The 15,993-nt window shown below is 41.8% G+C and overlaps 1 protein-coding gene across 3 annotated transcripts in view; it reads right to left on the bottom strand.

Moving 5' to 3' along the window:
* UGGT2 (UDP-glucose glycoprotein glucosyltransferase 2) overlaps positions 1–15,993 on the bottom strand; it is a gene marked incomplete at its 5' end in the record, with an annotated part of 753,177 nt that overhangs the window by 252,108 nt on the left and 485,076 nt on the right. For all 3 annotated transcript variants that reach the window (XM_082245311.1, XM_082245312.1, XM_082245313.1), the window contains one exon: positions 38–165. In XM_082245311.1, coding sequence (XP_082101437.1) covers positions 38–165 — 128 coding nt within the window. The remainder of the gene's footprint in view (positions 1–37; positions 166–15,993) is intronic.

Raw genomic sequence — 15,993 nt, 5'->3', positions numbered from 1 at the left:
GATTAATAGCATGAATGTGAAAAGAGGTAATATTTACCGTTTTGAAGGAGCAGTCATCTTTTTCACAAGGTTCTTAATTTTTTCTGCTGAAGAAGTGTAAGTGATCTTTTCTAGCAGATGAAAGTCCTCTTCATGAAACTCCTCTGGAGTAATGTTGCTTAAAAGCTAAAGAAAAATAACAGTATTATAACCTAAAACAAGTGCATTATACAATTCTGAGTACTGTAGCTGCTCATTCTAAAATACTTGGTCAAGTTAATGGTTGATTTATTTCAAGAAAAAAAGTTTTGTATATATATATATATATATATATATATATATATACACACACACACACACACACACACATATACACACACACACACATATAGATGTTTATTTATTGATATGTATACAGTTTAATGTCTCACTGTACTCAAAATAAAAACAAATAAGTAATTGGACTTAAACACAAAAATCATGGAATTGTTTTCCTTAACATAATGTAATCTACATTTTGGATTCATCAAAGCAGCCACCTTTTGCAAATAGAACAGCTGAACAAGTGTGCTGTGCAAGTAACCGACTCTGGATCCAGCAAAGGAGCTCCAAGACCATCATGCTTCCTCCATGTTTGACAGTTTGTGTCACAAACCAAGGAACTATCCTTTCCTACTGGACAGGGTACAAAAAACCCTGCGTGATGAACCAAAGATCACAAATTTTGATTCATCAATCCATAAGACCTTCTAGTCTTCAGTAGTCCACCAGCGGAGCTTCATGGCAAGCCTGTTTTCGTATTTTGCTATGTTAGCAATGGCTTTCTTGCAGCCACTCGACATGTCAAACCTTCAGCTCAAAATTTTCTCTTCAAAGCTGAAACTGAGACTGGCTTACTTCGATCAGTGTGCAGTGTTAACCTGTGCTTAAAGCTGTTGTCCTGTGAGCCCCCTGTCTTGCAAGCTGTTGACTCTCAGAAACATGTCTTCTGATTCTGTTGGGCTTTGGGTCTGCCAGACATGCTTCTGTCAGTTTCCTTCAATTTCCAAGTGCCTTTTGATTGTGTAAGAAACTGTACTCACTGACACCTTGGCTTTTTTTGCAGTTTCTCTAAAAGAAAGACCTACACTTTTAAGGGTTATATTGTTAATTGCCCTTTCCTCTCCCATTTTGAGCAAAATATACTACTTCCTGCAGAACAATACTGTCTAAAATTTGCTTAAGAGGGTATAATAACACAGTCTGTTTCCAAACAGCTTTTATACAGACAGAGCTTCTGTGTATTCAGCAAAAGTTGGATCACCTGTAGGAATTGTTAACATAAGCTTTCAAGGCTTCATTTCCTTCATTTCAACTGAATTGTTGCTTCCTCCCTGAAAAAGGCCTTTTCATAGAAATCTAAAATGTACATTATTTTTCAGTTTTCGTTAACCTAACTTTTACTTCACCTCTGGCAGTTTACTGCTTACCTTTTAAAATTTAAACTTATTCACGGTTTACATTTTAAAAAACTCAAACATTTGAGGTATTCTGAAATTTTTTACCAGTAGTGAGTATATATATATTTTGATATGAGGTAGCCCAGGAATGCCAGCAGGATGAGTTTGGGAAAAACAATCAGTTTATCTGTATCTTCAAACACAAGCAAACAGAAAGTGCTTTCTTCAGCCAAAAGTAAAGTAAGAACAGTTTGTAGTTCAGGTATGAAAGGGTTTACCCCAGAAGCTTACCACCAATCTCCCACACTGGAGTTAGGGTTCCTCCTCATATCAGGGTGCTGAGCAGGCCCTGAGGGTTCAGCAACCAGTGTCTCAGTTGCCAAGGGTTCAACTTTGCTCACAACCTGTGAACCACTTCACTTTGTCTCATTGATACAGGTGCTAATTCCTTCCTGCTGTCTTTCAAGATTCCTATTGCTATGGCTTAACTCCTTTAGGATCAGAGTCCTTGTAATCAGGTTTGGAGGTCCTTCCCTCCCAAAACTCAAAATGTTGGATGAGAAGGTCTAGCTCACAGTTTCAGCTCAAATTCATCCAAAAGGTGTACTATTGGGTTAAGGTCAGGACTCTGTGCAGGCCAGTCAAGCCCCTTCACCCTAAACTCGCTCATCCATGTTTTTATGGACCTTGCGTGTCCACTGGTGTGTAGTCCTGTTGGAACAAGAAGGGGCCATCTTCAAACTGTTCCCACCAAGTTGGGGCCATGAAATTGTCTTGGTATGCTGACGCCTTAAGAGTTCCCTTTACTGGAACGAAGGGGCCAAGTCCAACCCCATACCATAATCCCCCCTCCACCAAATAATTTGGACCAGTGCACAAAGCAAGGTCCATAAAGACCTGGTTGAGCGCATTTGGGATGGAGGAACATGACTGGCCTGCAAACAGTACTGACCTTAACCCAAGAGAACACCTTTGGGATTAATTAGAGCGGAGACTGCGAGACAGGCCTTCTCATCCAGCATTAATGTCTGACCTCACAAATGTGCTTCTGAAAGAATAGTCAAACATTCCCAAAGACACTCCTAAACCATGTGGACAGCCTTCCCAGAAGAGCTGAAGCTGGTATAGCAGCAAAGGGTGGGCCAACTCAATATTGAACCCTACTGACTAAGACTGGGTTGCCATTAAAGTCTCTTTCCTGGAATACAGTACAGCACATAAGCTCTTTAAGCATTTTGCCTGGGTTAGGCAGCTATTTTTAGGTGACTAGACACTGCCAAAATGAAAGCTGCAGGGATATTTCCCTCTATAAGCCTTTCACACTCCAAGCTAGCCTACATTTTTAGCAAGCAATAGGGAGTTCATAAGAACTGAGGGGAGGGATCTGTGTCCTGTACTGTATTACAGGAAATTGATTTTACCTGTAAGTTAGCAATCCGTTTTTTTTCAAGTCATACAGTACAGGACAGTACACAGACTCATTAATCATAAAAAATGGGACATACAAAAGCAGTCAAACTCAGATGGGCAACACAGAAAAAACATCAACAGGTCCACAACGTGCAACCAGGTCAAGAAGGAACAGAGCAGCCCGCAGCAACGTATGCCCTGAAAGTGGCATAAGAGGTGGCCTGAACATCCACCTTGTAGATCTTAAACGTGAACAGAAACCCAGGTGGCAGCTTTGCAAATCTGATATAGATGCTTAACCACTTCTGGACCGGAGGATTTTCCCCCTTAATGACCAGTCCACTTTTTTCAATTTGGCACTGCGTGATTTTAAATGACAAGTGCGCGGTCATGCAATGCTGTACCCAAACTAAATTTACGTCCTTTTTTCCTCACAAATAGTACTTTCTTTTGGTGGTATGTGATCACCTCTGTGCTTTTTATTTTTTACGATAATAATAAAAAGAAAGCGAAAATTGAGAAAAAAATTACATTTTCTAATTTTTCTTATAAAAAATATCCAATATACTACATTTTTGTCATATATTTAGGCCAAAATGTATTTAGCTACATGTCTTTGACATAAACAATTACCCCTTTTTTGAAAGAAGACATCCTAAGGAACTTCCTGAGAGGCATGTTGAGCCCATTGAATATTAAATTTTTTTGTCACAGGTGTTTGAGAAATGACTAAAAAAAACATTTTTTTTTTTTTTTACACAAAGTTGTCATTGAAATGATATATTGCTCACATTATTCTCCTGAGTACAGGGATACCACATGTGAAACTTTTTGGGAGCCTAGCTGTGTACGGGACCCCGAAAACCAATCACCACCTTTAGAACTTCAAAGGGCGTAAATTGCTCATTGCACTTTCTCAATACCTATCACTGTTTCAGAGGCCCTGAAATGTCAAGATAGCACAAACCCCCCCCCCCCAAATGACCCCATTTTGGAAAGAAGACACCCCAAGCTATTTGCTGAGAGGCATTTTAAGTCCATGGAATATTTTATATTTTGCCACAAGTTTTGGGAAAATTTAATTGGCTGTTTACTTTGATCGGGGCTCTGTCCGAGGGACGAGCCTCATCCTTGATCGGCGCGCAGTAGCGGCGAGAGCGGGCGGATGTCATATGACGGCCGCCCGGATAGAGGAGCACTTCCTGCCGGTGTCATTTTTCTATGGCCTGGTATGGAAGTGGTTAAAGGATGAGTTCAACTTTCAGAACATGTTCAACCTGTATCTAGGGTGTAACATGTAACATGATCCAGTTCTTGTATCCTCTCCCCCTGCTCCCCGCCTCAGTACAAAAGTGGGCTGGGAATATTTTCCCCGCACCCACTGTCACAATTCAAAAACTGCACTGCCATGCGGGACGCCATGCACATGGTAAATCAATTCAGAGTTTCCTGTGAATGAATATAATACAAATACTGTCAGCCACTTTGGCCGACAGCTTGTAGTTCTGAATGCACTGCGAGGGAGCTGATGAGTGCTCTCATAGTTCATTCACAGGCCCTGCAGTTGGTAAACAGTCAGTTTGTCTGCAGAAGCTGGACATTGCACCCCTGATCTATTGATCAGGGGTGCAATGCTTTTCAGGCTCCTGCAGTAAAAAAAAAATAAAAATAAATGCACATTTTTTTTTCTGCAAACATATATGCATTTATTATTTCATCTTAAAAGAAAAACTTTAACCACTTAAGCCCCGGAAGATTTTACCCCCTTCCTGACCAGGGGGTATTTTGCGTTTCGGCACTGCGTGACTTTAACGGACAATTGCACGGTCGTGCAACGCTGTACCTAAACGAATTTGACGTCCTTTTTTTCCCACAAACAGAGCTTTCTTTTGGTGGTATTTGATCACCTGTGCGATTTTTTGATCACGCGCTATAAACAAAAAAAGAGCGTCAATTTTGCAAAAATAACAATATTTTTCACATTTTTTTATATGAAATTCCCCCCCAAAAAAAAGTAAAAATCAAAATTTTTTAAAATTTTCGGCCAATTTGTTTTATGCTACATATGTTTGGTAATTGGTTTGCGCAAAAGTTATCGCGTTTACTAACAAAGGGAAAGATTTTTGTCATTTTTATTGTTTTTTTTTTTAACGCGTAATGGCGGCGATCTGCGATTTTTTTTGCGGTACTGCGACATTGCGGCGGACAGATCGGACCCTTGACTGACATTTGTGACACTTTTGGGGTTACCAGTGACATTTCTACAGTAATCAGTGCTATACATGTGCACTGTTACTGTAAAAATACACTGGTTGTGAAGGGGTTAACTTTATTTGGGAGGGAGGGGCTGTGTGTATCCCTAGGGGCGTGCTTTCTACTGTGATTGGCTGTGGCTTGAGCTGTAAGGACACTGATCAACGGATCTACATACTAGATCCGTTTGATCAGTGTCTTTACAGTGAGGAGAATGATAGGTGGCTTGTTTACACAAGCTGCCTGACATTCTCCCTCTCCCCCGCCGATCGCCGAGTGACCGGCGGACATCGGGTCCGCTGGTCACACGCGCGGGGAGGTCCGTGACCACGCGGGGGCGCGCGCTCGCTCCCTAGACCCTCACAAGCTAGTGACGTAGCCCTACGTCACTTTGCCTGTGAGGGGCTGACTGCCGACGTAGATCGGCGTTAGGCAGTCGGCAAGTGGTTAATGCCTGAAAACAAGTTTTAAAATGTAAAACTGTACATATCATCCCAACTATTTAGTGTATCCAGGTGAACTATACCTTATTTTTTCATGACAAATTGGGATTCCTTTTGTGGTAAACTATAATGGATATCTCCTGATTTTCTTTATTATCAAAGAAGAACTGGCACAAAATAGTAAAGATTTTTTTTTTTTTTAAATGTAGCTTTATATTTCTTGCTATAATCATAACCTTTGTTCGAAGAACAAACTACAATAAGTTCTCCTGCTCCTAACAATCACGGGGAAACCACACATGCATTTAATATTTGTTTATACCCAGAGTAGGGCCTAGAAAAAATAGTGCAGATTTTTATTTGATTTATTCTATGTCAGGATCAGAAGGGAAAACAGGTTCTTGTCAGATAGTTCTATAAACTTAAAGTCTGCTTTTATTTTTATTTTTTTGTCAGCCAACATAGATTTTGTCTTCAAATTCAGGTCAAAAAAGCCAGTCGCAGCTTCCCATCAGTGCAATACCCAGACACAGTCCTAATAGATAAATCCAAGTGTGTTCATCTCCCCCAACAACCTGGTACAAGATTGCCCCCGGACCCAGCTTTAACCACTTCCCGCCCGCCCTATTACAAAATGACGGCGGGAATGTGGTTGAGTTATCCTGACCGGACGTCATATGACGGCGGCAGGATAACACCGCTCTGGGCGCCCCCCGGGGGCGCGCAGAGCGGCGATCGGTGATGCGAGGTGTCAGTCTGACACCCTGCATCTCCGATCTCGGTAAAGAGCCTCTGACGGAGGCTCTTTACCATGTGATCAGCCGTGTCCAATCACGGCTGGTCACATAGTAAAACAGGAACAGCCGTTGATCGGCTTTCCTTAGTTCGTGCCTGACAGGCACGAGTAAAGGAGCGCCGATCGGCGGCTCCCCTGACAGGGGGGGGGGTCGGCACTGGTAATCAGATCATTGATTACCAGTGCAGACCCTCAGGGGGGGGATCTGCCACTAGATCCACCAGGGATGCCCACTATGACCCCAGGGATGCCCACTATGACCCCAGGGATGCCCACTATGACCCCAGGGATGCCCACTATGGCCACCAGGGATGGCAATCAGGGCTCAGGGAGCCCCCCATTGCCCTCCCCATCAGTGATGCCCACCAGTGTCCTCCCTATCAGTGCTGCCCACCATTGCCATCCTTTAGTGTCGCCCACCAGTGCCCATTATTGCCCACCAGTGCCGCCTATCAGTGCCCATTAGTGCCCATCAGTGCCGCCCGTCAGTGCCGATCAGTGCCGCCCGTCAGTGCCCATCAGTGCCCACCAGTGCTGCCTATCAGTGCCCATTAGTGCCCGTCAGTGCCACCTATCAGTGCCCGTCAGTGCCGCCTATCAGTGCCCATCAATGCCGCCTATCAGTGCCCAGCAGTGCCGCCTATCAGTGCCCACCAATGCTGCATATCAGTGCTACCTATCAGTGCCACATATCAGTGCCTATCAGTGCCGCCTATCAGTGCCGCCTATCAGTGCCGCCTATCAGTGCCACCCCATCAGTGCCACCCCATCAGTGCCACCCCATCAGTGCCACCCCATCAGTGCCACCCCATCAGTGCCTCCTCATCAGTGCCTGTCAGTGCAGTCTCATCAGTGCTCATCAGTGCAGGAAAAAACTTATTTATTTACAAAATTGTATAACATAAACAAAAAAACTTTTTTTTTTTTTCAAACTTTTCTGTCTTTTTTTATTTGTTTAGCAAAAAGTAAAAATCGCACAGGTGATCAAATACCACCAAAAGAAAGCTCTATTTGTGGGGGGAAAATGATATAAATTTGGTGTAAGTACAGTGTTGCATGACCGCGCAATTGTCATTCAAAATGCAACAGCGCTAAAAGGGGAAAATTGGCCTGGGCGGGAAGGGAGGGAAGTGCCCTGTATTAAAGTGGTTAAAGCATCAGGGGCTATAAAGACTTTTTCCTGGAACAAAGTTTGCTTCAAATGGCAGAACGCTGCTTTTGCTTCAGGACTCCAGTGAACAACCATGGAATTTCTCCCCTTTGTGAGGTCTATCAAGGGTGCTGCCAGGGCAAATTTGGGAATAAACATTCTATAATATCCCACAACATCAAGAAAAGAACGCACCTGCTTTTTTGTTAGTGGACAGGACCACTTCTGGATGGTCGCCATCTTGTTCGGTTGGGATTTGATCATGCCTCAGCCTACAATATAGCCCAAATAGTGGGCCTTCTCCAACCCAATCTTGCTTTTCAATTTTCACTGTGAACCCTGCCTTTCAGAGGGCATTAAACACTAACTGGAATTTTTGTAAATGGCTTTCCTAGGCGTGGCTAAAGAGGACAATGTTAAGGTAAGCTCCTAAAAATTCCTTAAGGGGTCTCAAGACTTTGACCCTAGATCTCTGGAAAGTGGCTGGGGCCCCATTTAAACCAAATGGCATTCTGGCATACTGCCATAACTCTTCTGGTGTGCCAAAGACAGCTTTCACTTTAGCCTTCTAGGAGAATGGAATCTGCCAGTAACCTTTTGACAAATCAAAAGTAGTAACGTAACAGGGTGTTCCTAATCTTTTAATTAACTCACCTGGGGCATTGGATACGTGTCCAGTTTGGAGACTTAATTTAACTTAAGAAAATAATTACAGAACCACCAGGTTCAATTTGGCTTAAGCACTAGGACTATCGGACTTGGACCAGCTATTCAAGGGCTCCTGTCAGGGCCTGGACTTGAAGCTGGGACCTCTGCTATGTCTGGCAATGACTCTTTTTTCTGAGTTACCTGAGATGCTGGACAGTACCGCTCTCCGCGCTTTGGTACTAAAGCACAGCAAAATCCACCTCCACCAGGAGCTCTGGTGAATACCGGTTAGTACTTAGACTTTTCACCTCAATTGAGCCCATGTCATCCGCCAGGGTGACTGCCTGTGTACCTTTCCTGCTGGTTGGTGGTAGTCCTGCTACTGCTATAGCAACTTGTCTTTGAGCCTGCGCCCTGATCGTGACAGCTCCTCAATCATCCAACATGCTTCTAAGCTCTGCTGATACAACCTCATGGTTAGCTTCAGGTATGCAGTATGGTTTAATGTTTACTTGGATGCCAGGGTCTGTGACAATATCATGTGCAATTACATTAGTCCAGCCTGGCAGGTTTGAAAATATGTCTTTGTTTCTGTGTGGGAATTTGATCTTGATCCCCAGGTTTTAACTCTCCTATCTTGGAAGACCAGTTGCACAATCAACCCTTTATGGGAGACATCCCCTTGGATTGTTGAATGTAGTGAAAGAGACGTGGGAACAAGAGGCTACCCCTTGTTGGAGCGTTGTGGAACATATCACACAAATGCAATGTGCAGCCTGCAAATGTTCTCTGCGTAGGGGTATGACTTTTTCCGTTCGGTCTTGCATTTGAGCAATGTGCTCCATGATGCTCCAAAAAGGCAAAGTGCTACATTCAACAATGCATGGGGGTGTCTCCCATAAACCAACTAGAAGTGTGAAGACCTTGTGGAGGCCTGGGGTACCTCCTCTATGGCAAACAACAAGAGAGGCAGTAAATAATCCCAGTCATGACCTTCTTTCTCAACCCCTCTCTTAAGCATACCCTTTCAGGTTTTGTTAAATCTTCCTACTAACCCATCGGCTGATGGATAATACAGTCAGCAAGTGCTTAATGTTAAACCACTTACAGAGTTCCTTCATCACCTTCGACCTAAATGTGGTACCTTGATCAGTCAAGATCTCGGATGCGTGGCTCATATGAACATCCAAAACAACTCCCGTGTAATGTGCTAGGAAGAGATATTTCTAAAAGGGAATGCCACTAAATACCTGGTGGCATAGTCAAGGACAACTAAAATGTATTGGTGTCCTCTAGCTGACTGCACCAAGGGGCATACAAAATCCATGGCTATACAATTAAGGGGCAACTCGATAATCTGAAGCGGTACCAGGGGGCTGCAAAAATTAAGTGCTTCCATTGCTCTCTTTTGGAAGCAGAATTCCCCACCCAAATAACAAATGTGGAACTCAAAAATCAATGACATCCTCCAAATGGAAGATCTAACTTCTAAATTGCATAACATAGTAGAAAAATGTAGAAAGACATGGATGCCCTGGTCAGATTTGAAAACCACACACTTTATGTGCGGGTAACGTAAAACTCCCTTCCCCCCATACCCAGACAGCTGAACTGCAGTTTTTAGGTGCCTCTCATGGAGCCTAGTGTCTCTGGAGACTCTGTTCTTTCTAACAGTATACTCCTCATGGAACATTACTCTCCTGGCCCTCCCTTGTGAGCTTACTAACTTACCATGACCGTTTCCTTACCCGTTCTCCTTCCCAAGCCCCCTTTGTACCCAGGTTAACCTCAATTGTCTTTGCTAACATCGCTGGATTTATGGAATCATCCTCATTTGTACTTAGCGGTTATTCAAGGACCAATACTATGCCATTAATACTTTGGAATTTTTTACCATGTAAAGACAATACGGCTTCTAATAAGTTGACGTTTTTGGTTTTGTAATTGTTGTCAATGTTTGAATGATAATGGAAACATATCACTGAAAGTTTGCACAAGTATAAGTGTAAGTTGCTGAATGTTGTGTGACAACATAAATAATTAGAAAAAAAACTTATTAGAAGGTGGTAATCTCTATTTAGTAGAGAGAAGATGTCCATCACCTAAGGAGTGCACTAGCAAAGAACTGGGTCTAGCTGGGAGTGGGGGTGCCTGCAGCCTTTTTCTTTTTGGCCAGTGTTCAATCACTTAGAAGTAGCTGTACTAATGTAGCGGTATGTACTGTACAACTAAGAACACTTGTTATGGCAAATAAAAATGTACATTACAGCTTAGAGAATTGAGCTTACAGTGTTCTAAAGAATAATGTGATCACTTTTCCTAACAAGGTACTACTCTGCCAGTAAACGGTACACAGTATATCTGGACAGAAGCAATAGAACCATAAAAATGATTATGCTCTTCACCTCCCCAAATTTAAATTGCGATGTAATGTTACTGCCATGAGCTTGCACAAAAATGCATGTACTATATAATCAAGGACCCAACCAGCTCACCAGTATGCTTGGGGGTTTCTGGTGGGATCTAAGGATGACACCACAGTTGCAGGTCAGTATAGGATTGGCTTATTCAAATAGCTGACTTTGCCAATGAAACATTCTACCAACATAGTTTAGGTAACAAAGCTCAAACATTTTACTACAGAAGACTGAATATTCTGCAGATGACTGTTAAATAGATAGATTATGGATTCCATCTGTCCATTTCACTTCTGTTCCATTATATATTGCATAAGCTAGTGGCCAGAAATCATTTCCCAGAAAGCTCAATAAATAAAAAAGTAAACAGTTTTAGCTCACTGCTGGAATAATTGCCATTAGAATCAAAAATAAGAAAAAAAAAAAAAAAGGTAAAAAAATGCAAATATCAATATCTCTATGATAATGTGAAGACAAAATGCATTAAATTTACTTGAAGTGTTAAACTATCCATTAAAGACTTACATAATTATGTTCAAACCACAGCGTAATAATTGCCTGGAAGCCTTTATTTATGGTTAAACGGCATGCAGAGCAGCACAAGATAGCCCATAAACCAAAGCACTTAACTCTCTTTAACTGCATACACTTATGATTAGGCCATATTTCTTGCAACACTACAAAGAATCAACAATTCTGCTATATGCAAGAATCAAACTCTGCCAATGGAAGAGAGCAAGTATTGCCTAAAATCAAATCCCTTATTTTCAAAAGAAAAAAAAAAAAACGTTCAATGTGAACAGAACAAACCTTATTCTACCCTCTATGAAGAAAAGGAAAATGTGTTAGTAGGGGTAAATAACTGTGAAAAACTGTCATTCACCAACAATGTTTCACAGAATGATTTAAAGGATAAGTCCACCCTAAAACTAAAATCCCTGCATCTATAGATCTCCACGATCTAACACTAACCTATCTATCCCTATAACGAAGAAACCAGAATACATGCCTTCTTAGAAGCCAATCTGACCCGGTCTCCAGCGGCGGAATCTCTGCAGAAGACACGGCCTACAATGGCTGTGAAATTAATGGGAAGTGAAGTTACCCATAGAATTATTATGGGGCTTCCGTTGTCGGCTGTGTCCTCTGCACCCGCCTCCATAGTGAAGCCACAGCTGACAGCTCAGTGTGGGATCAGGTCGGATCAGCTTAAAAAAAGGTATGTATACAGATTTATTCTTCCCAGGGATATGTTAGAAATTCAGAATAGAAAAACATACATAGCAAAATGGCTTCTCTGTCCTTGACAAAGACATATTGAAGTAAAGTTTAAAATTAACATATTACATTATAAGATTCATATATATATTTCAGAGACTTTTATCATTTAAAATAATATTAAACTCTAAATTTCTATGTCAGTATGTTAGGAGGAGTTATGTGTCTTACTATAGATGCAAACCATATATGCAAGAGTGGGGGTTTTGTTTAAGATTTAGTAATACAGCCTTATTTGGGAGTTTAAAATGCATACACCACCTTGACATACAGTATAAATGTAGTACTATGTTAGAAGTTCTTCAGAGAGAGAAAGGAACCCTACACTCTGAAGGCATGTAACATCTGTCACATCTCTCTCTCTTCCTGTGAAGCCTGACCATTACTGTTGCTTAAATGTTTTACTTTACTTTAAGAAAATAAACAAACCATTATATCTTATGATTTGAGGAGTCTCCAATTTCTATTATGAAAAGGATTTCGAACATTTTGGTGAAGAACGCGAACCTGGATGATGTTAATCTTTGACTCCAGTTAAGGATCCTGCTATCAAGGGTGAGTTTTTTTTTTGTCTTTTTTTTTTCTCACCTCTTGACAGCTTGCGGTTCAGCAAGGAGAAGAAAAAAAAAGAAAGACCCAGCTTGTATTAGGTTGATTGACATTACAATCTGGATGGAGTTCTTTAAGTATTTTTGGATCTAGGAGGACTTCCCGTTAAAGTGTGACATTATGTACGTGAAGATTTCTGCCAAGGTCATAGTCAATGCTAGAGGAAGCTGGTAGCCAGGACATGCGAGACATTCTCACAGGATATCAGGTTGGAGGCCTGAGAAAAGTGCTGTAAAAGGGACTAAGGCTTCATGTGTTTTTTAAAAGCTCACCATTGCAGATAACCAGGCAGATGTTCCCTTTGGATGAGGCAAGTTTGGAGGTCGGATTCTAAGGATTGAAGACAGAAGTCCAAGAACAAAAAGGCAAAGATAAAAGACACTAATAATCTCGTTTTTTTAAGCGTGCACAGAACTGTCATTTTAAACAAGGGGCGAGTGGGTTTCTTTATGTAAAGCAGATAACATGGAATGGCGTACATCTCAAGCTCAGGAGTATAAACATGTCCCTGTACTATCGGGAATTAATACATTCCATATATGGAATACAGACATGCAGTGATTTATGGAACAATGTCAGAGTGTAGATAAGTTCTTTAATAGAGAAACAACTAAGTTTAATGCTGCATGTAAATTATTGTTATCTTTTTATGACTAAGCCCATGAAGTCAAAAGAAAATGTGTGATATTATATGTGGTCATTCCAAACACATACAAGGGGCAGAACAAGGCTTTAAGGAGAATCCATTGATTGAGATTATGGAAAGAACTGTATGCAAATTAGATAAATGGAAAATAACCTGGTGTTAATTGTTTAACAAAAATCCTACAGATGAGGTTGCAGGAAACAATTAGTTAATGATTGAGCAATTTTTACAAAAGCTTCCAAAATTGGATTTGGCTATTAAATGAACCAGCTCCGGAAGGTTTTACCCCCTTAATGACCAGGCCATTTTTTGCGATTCGGCACTGCTTTACTTTAATGAAAAATTGCACGGTCGTGCGACTCTGTACCCAAATACAATTGATGTCCTTTTTCTCAAAAATAGAGCTTTCTTTTGGTGGTATTTGATTACTTCTGCGGCTTTTAGATTTTGCGCAATAAACAAAAATAGCGACAATTTTGAAAAAAAAACACCATATTTTTTACTTTCTGCTATAAAACATTCCTAATAAAAAAAAAAAATAAAAAATCTAATTTATCATTTTAGGCCAATTTTTATTCTGCTACATATTTTTGGTAAAACAAATCCCAAAAAGCATATTTTAATTGGTTTGCGCAAAAGTTATAGCATTTACAATCTACGGGATAGATTTTTGGACTTTTTATTATTTTTAGTAATGGCGGCAATCAGCGATTTTTAGCGGACAGAGGCATTGCGGCGGACAGATCTGACCCCTAACTGACATTTGACACTTTTTGGGGACCAGTGACATTAATACAGTAATCAGTGCTAAATAATATACACTGTTACTGTATAAAGGGCACTGGCAGGGAAGGGGTTAACACTGGGGGTGATCAAAGGGGTTAATGTATGACTGTGCTTACTCACTGGGGGGGGGGGGGGGAGGTTATGTGTCAGACAGAGACTGGGATTTCAGCTTAGCTGAAACTCCTGATCTCTCCCTGCCTGTCTGGCAGAAGACTTGCCTGCTTTGTTTACATAAGCAGGTGGGTCTTTTGTCAGTTTCTCCGACGATCGCGAGAGGACAGGAGCAATCGGCGCTGCTCCTCCTGCAGCCCGTCTCCCGCTGTGTCTAAACCCAGCAGAGGCACGGCTCCGGCGGCGCGTGTGCCGCTGAGACCGCGTGCACAAAATCACGCAGATCTACGTGATTTTTTGCGCAGCCAAGCCGCCCTGCCATTGGCAATTGGTTAAAGGTAGCAGATTGACCTAATTTACTTGAGGCTATCCAGCAAATTTTTAAACAAATGTTTTGCATAACCTGAGGTTTCTAAAAGTCAACTGTTAAAAGGCATTTCTGGTAAGAGTAAGGACTCTGTTTGTGGGAGGAGTTTTTCTCTGGGAATTGGCCAGTCACCGTTCATGGGCAGGCCACAGTCTGAGTTTCACAAGAAAATCAGTCTCCAAACAATTTCTTTGTTTTTGCTATACTCCGGAAAGTCATATTACAAAGCAGTGTACACAATTTTTAGCAGATGTACAATCAAAATCTGTCAAAAACGATAAAGATGATAAACAACAAAGTTACCAACAGTATAAGGTGATACAAAGTGTGGCAGCTACGACTGACAGTAACAGATTATCTTCTGCGTTACATAGTTACATAGTTAGTGAGGTTGAAAAAAGACATCAGTCCATCCAGTTCAACCTATGATGTGTGTGTGTTTGCTTTTAACCGTACATTGTGTACCCCTGTATGTTGTGGTCTCCAAGGTGCCTATCTAATAGCTTTTTGAAACTATCAATGCTCCCAGCTGATACGACTGCTTGTGGAAGAGAATTCCACATCCTTACTGCTCTTACAGTGAAGAACCCCTTACGCATTTTAAGGTTAAACCGCCTTTCCTCTAGTTTTAGTGAGTGGCCACGTGTCTTATTGTATTCCCTTGCTCTGAATAGTTTGTTCCTTATGCTAGGGTCGCCAGTACAGTATTTGTACATTGATATCATATCCCCCCTCAATCGTCTCTTCTCCAGAGAGAATAAGTTCAGTGCTTGTAGTCTTTCCTCATAGCTGATGTCCTCCATTCCCCTAATTATTTTTGTTGCCCTTCTCTGGACTCTTTCCAATTCCAGCACATCCTTTCTGAGGACCGGTGCCCAGAACTGGACAGCATACTCCAAATGTGGCCGGACCAGAGTCTTGTAGAGCGGGAGAATAATCTCTCTATTTCTGGAGTGAATTCCCTTTTTTATACATCCCAGTATTCTGTTGGCTTTGCTTGCAGCGGCTTGGCATTGCATGCCACTGCCAAGCCTGTTGTCTACCAGTACCCCCAAGTCCTTTTCCATCCTAGAGTCACCCAGAGGTTCCCCCCCTAGTGAGTAGCTTGCTTTCTGGTTTCTGGCCCCCAAGTGCATTACTTTACATTTTTCAACATTAAACCTCATCTGCCATGTAGTTGCCCACCCCGTTATTTTGTTCAGGTCCGCTTGTAAGGTTTCCACATCCTGCATAGAAGATATTGGCATGCTTAGTTTAGTATCATCCGCAAATACTGAGATTGTACTAGATATCCCCTCCTCTAGATCATTTATGAATAAATTAAACAGGATTGGTCCCAGTACAGAACCCTGGGGGACCCCACTTTCCACACCCCCGCCCAATCCGAGTACTCCCCATTAATCACCACCCTCTGGACTCTCCCCTGGAGCCAGTTCTCTATCCAGGTACTCACCCTATGGTCCATACCTACCTTCCTTAGTTTGTACAGTAAGCGTTTGTGGGGAACGGTGTCAAAGGCCTTTGCAAAGTCCAGATACACCACATCCACAGGCTTCCCTTTATCTAGGTGGCAGCTCACTTCATCATAGAAGGTTAATAGATTGGTTTGGCAAGAACGATTTTTCATGAATCCATGCTGATTACTACTAATAATACAGTTT

The sequence above is a fragment of the Pelophylax lessonae genome (genome assembly GCF_965119305.1).
Source record: "Pelophylax lessonae genome assembly, chromosome: 2".
In the NCBI taxonomy this organism is placed as follows: Eukaryota; Metazoa; Chordata; class Amphibia; order Anura; family Ranidae; genus Pelophylax; species Pelophylax lessonae.
Note: the sequence above shows the minus strand (reverse complement) of the source record. Positions and strands in the feature narration are given on the sequence as shown.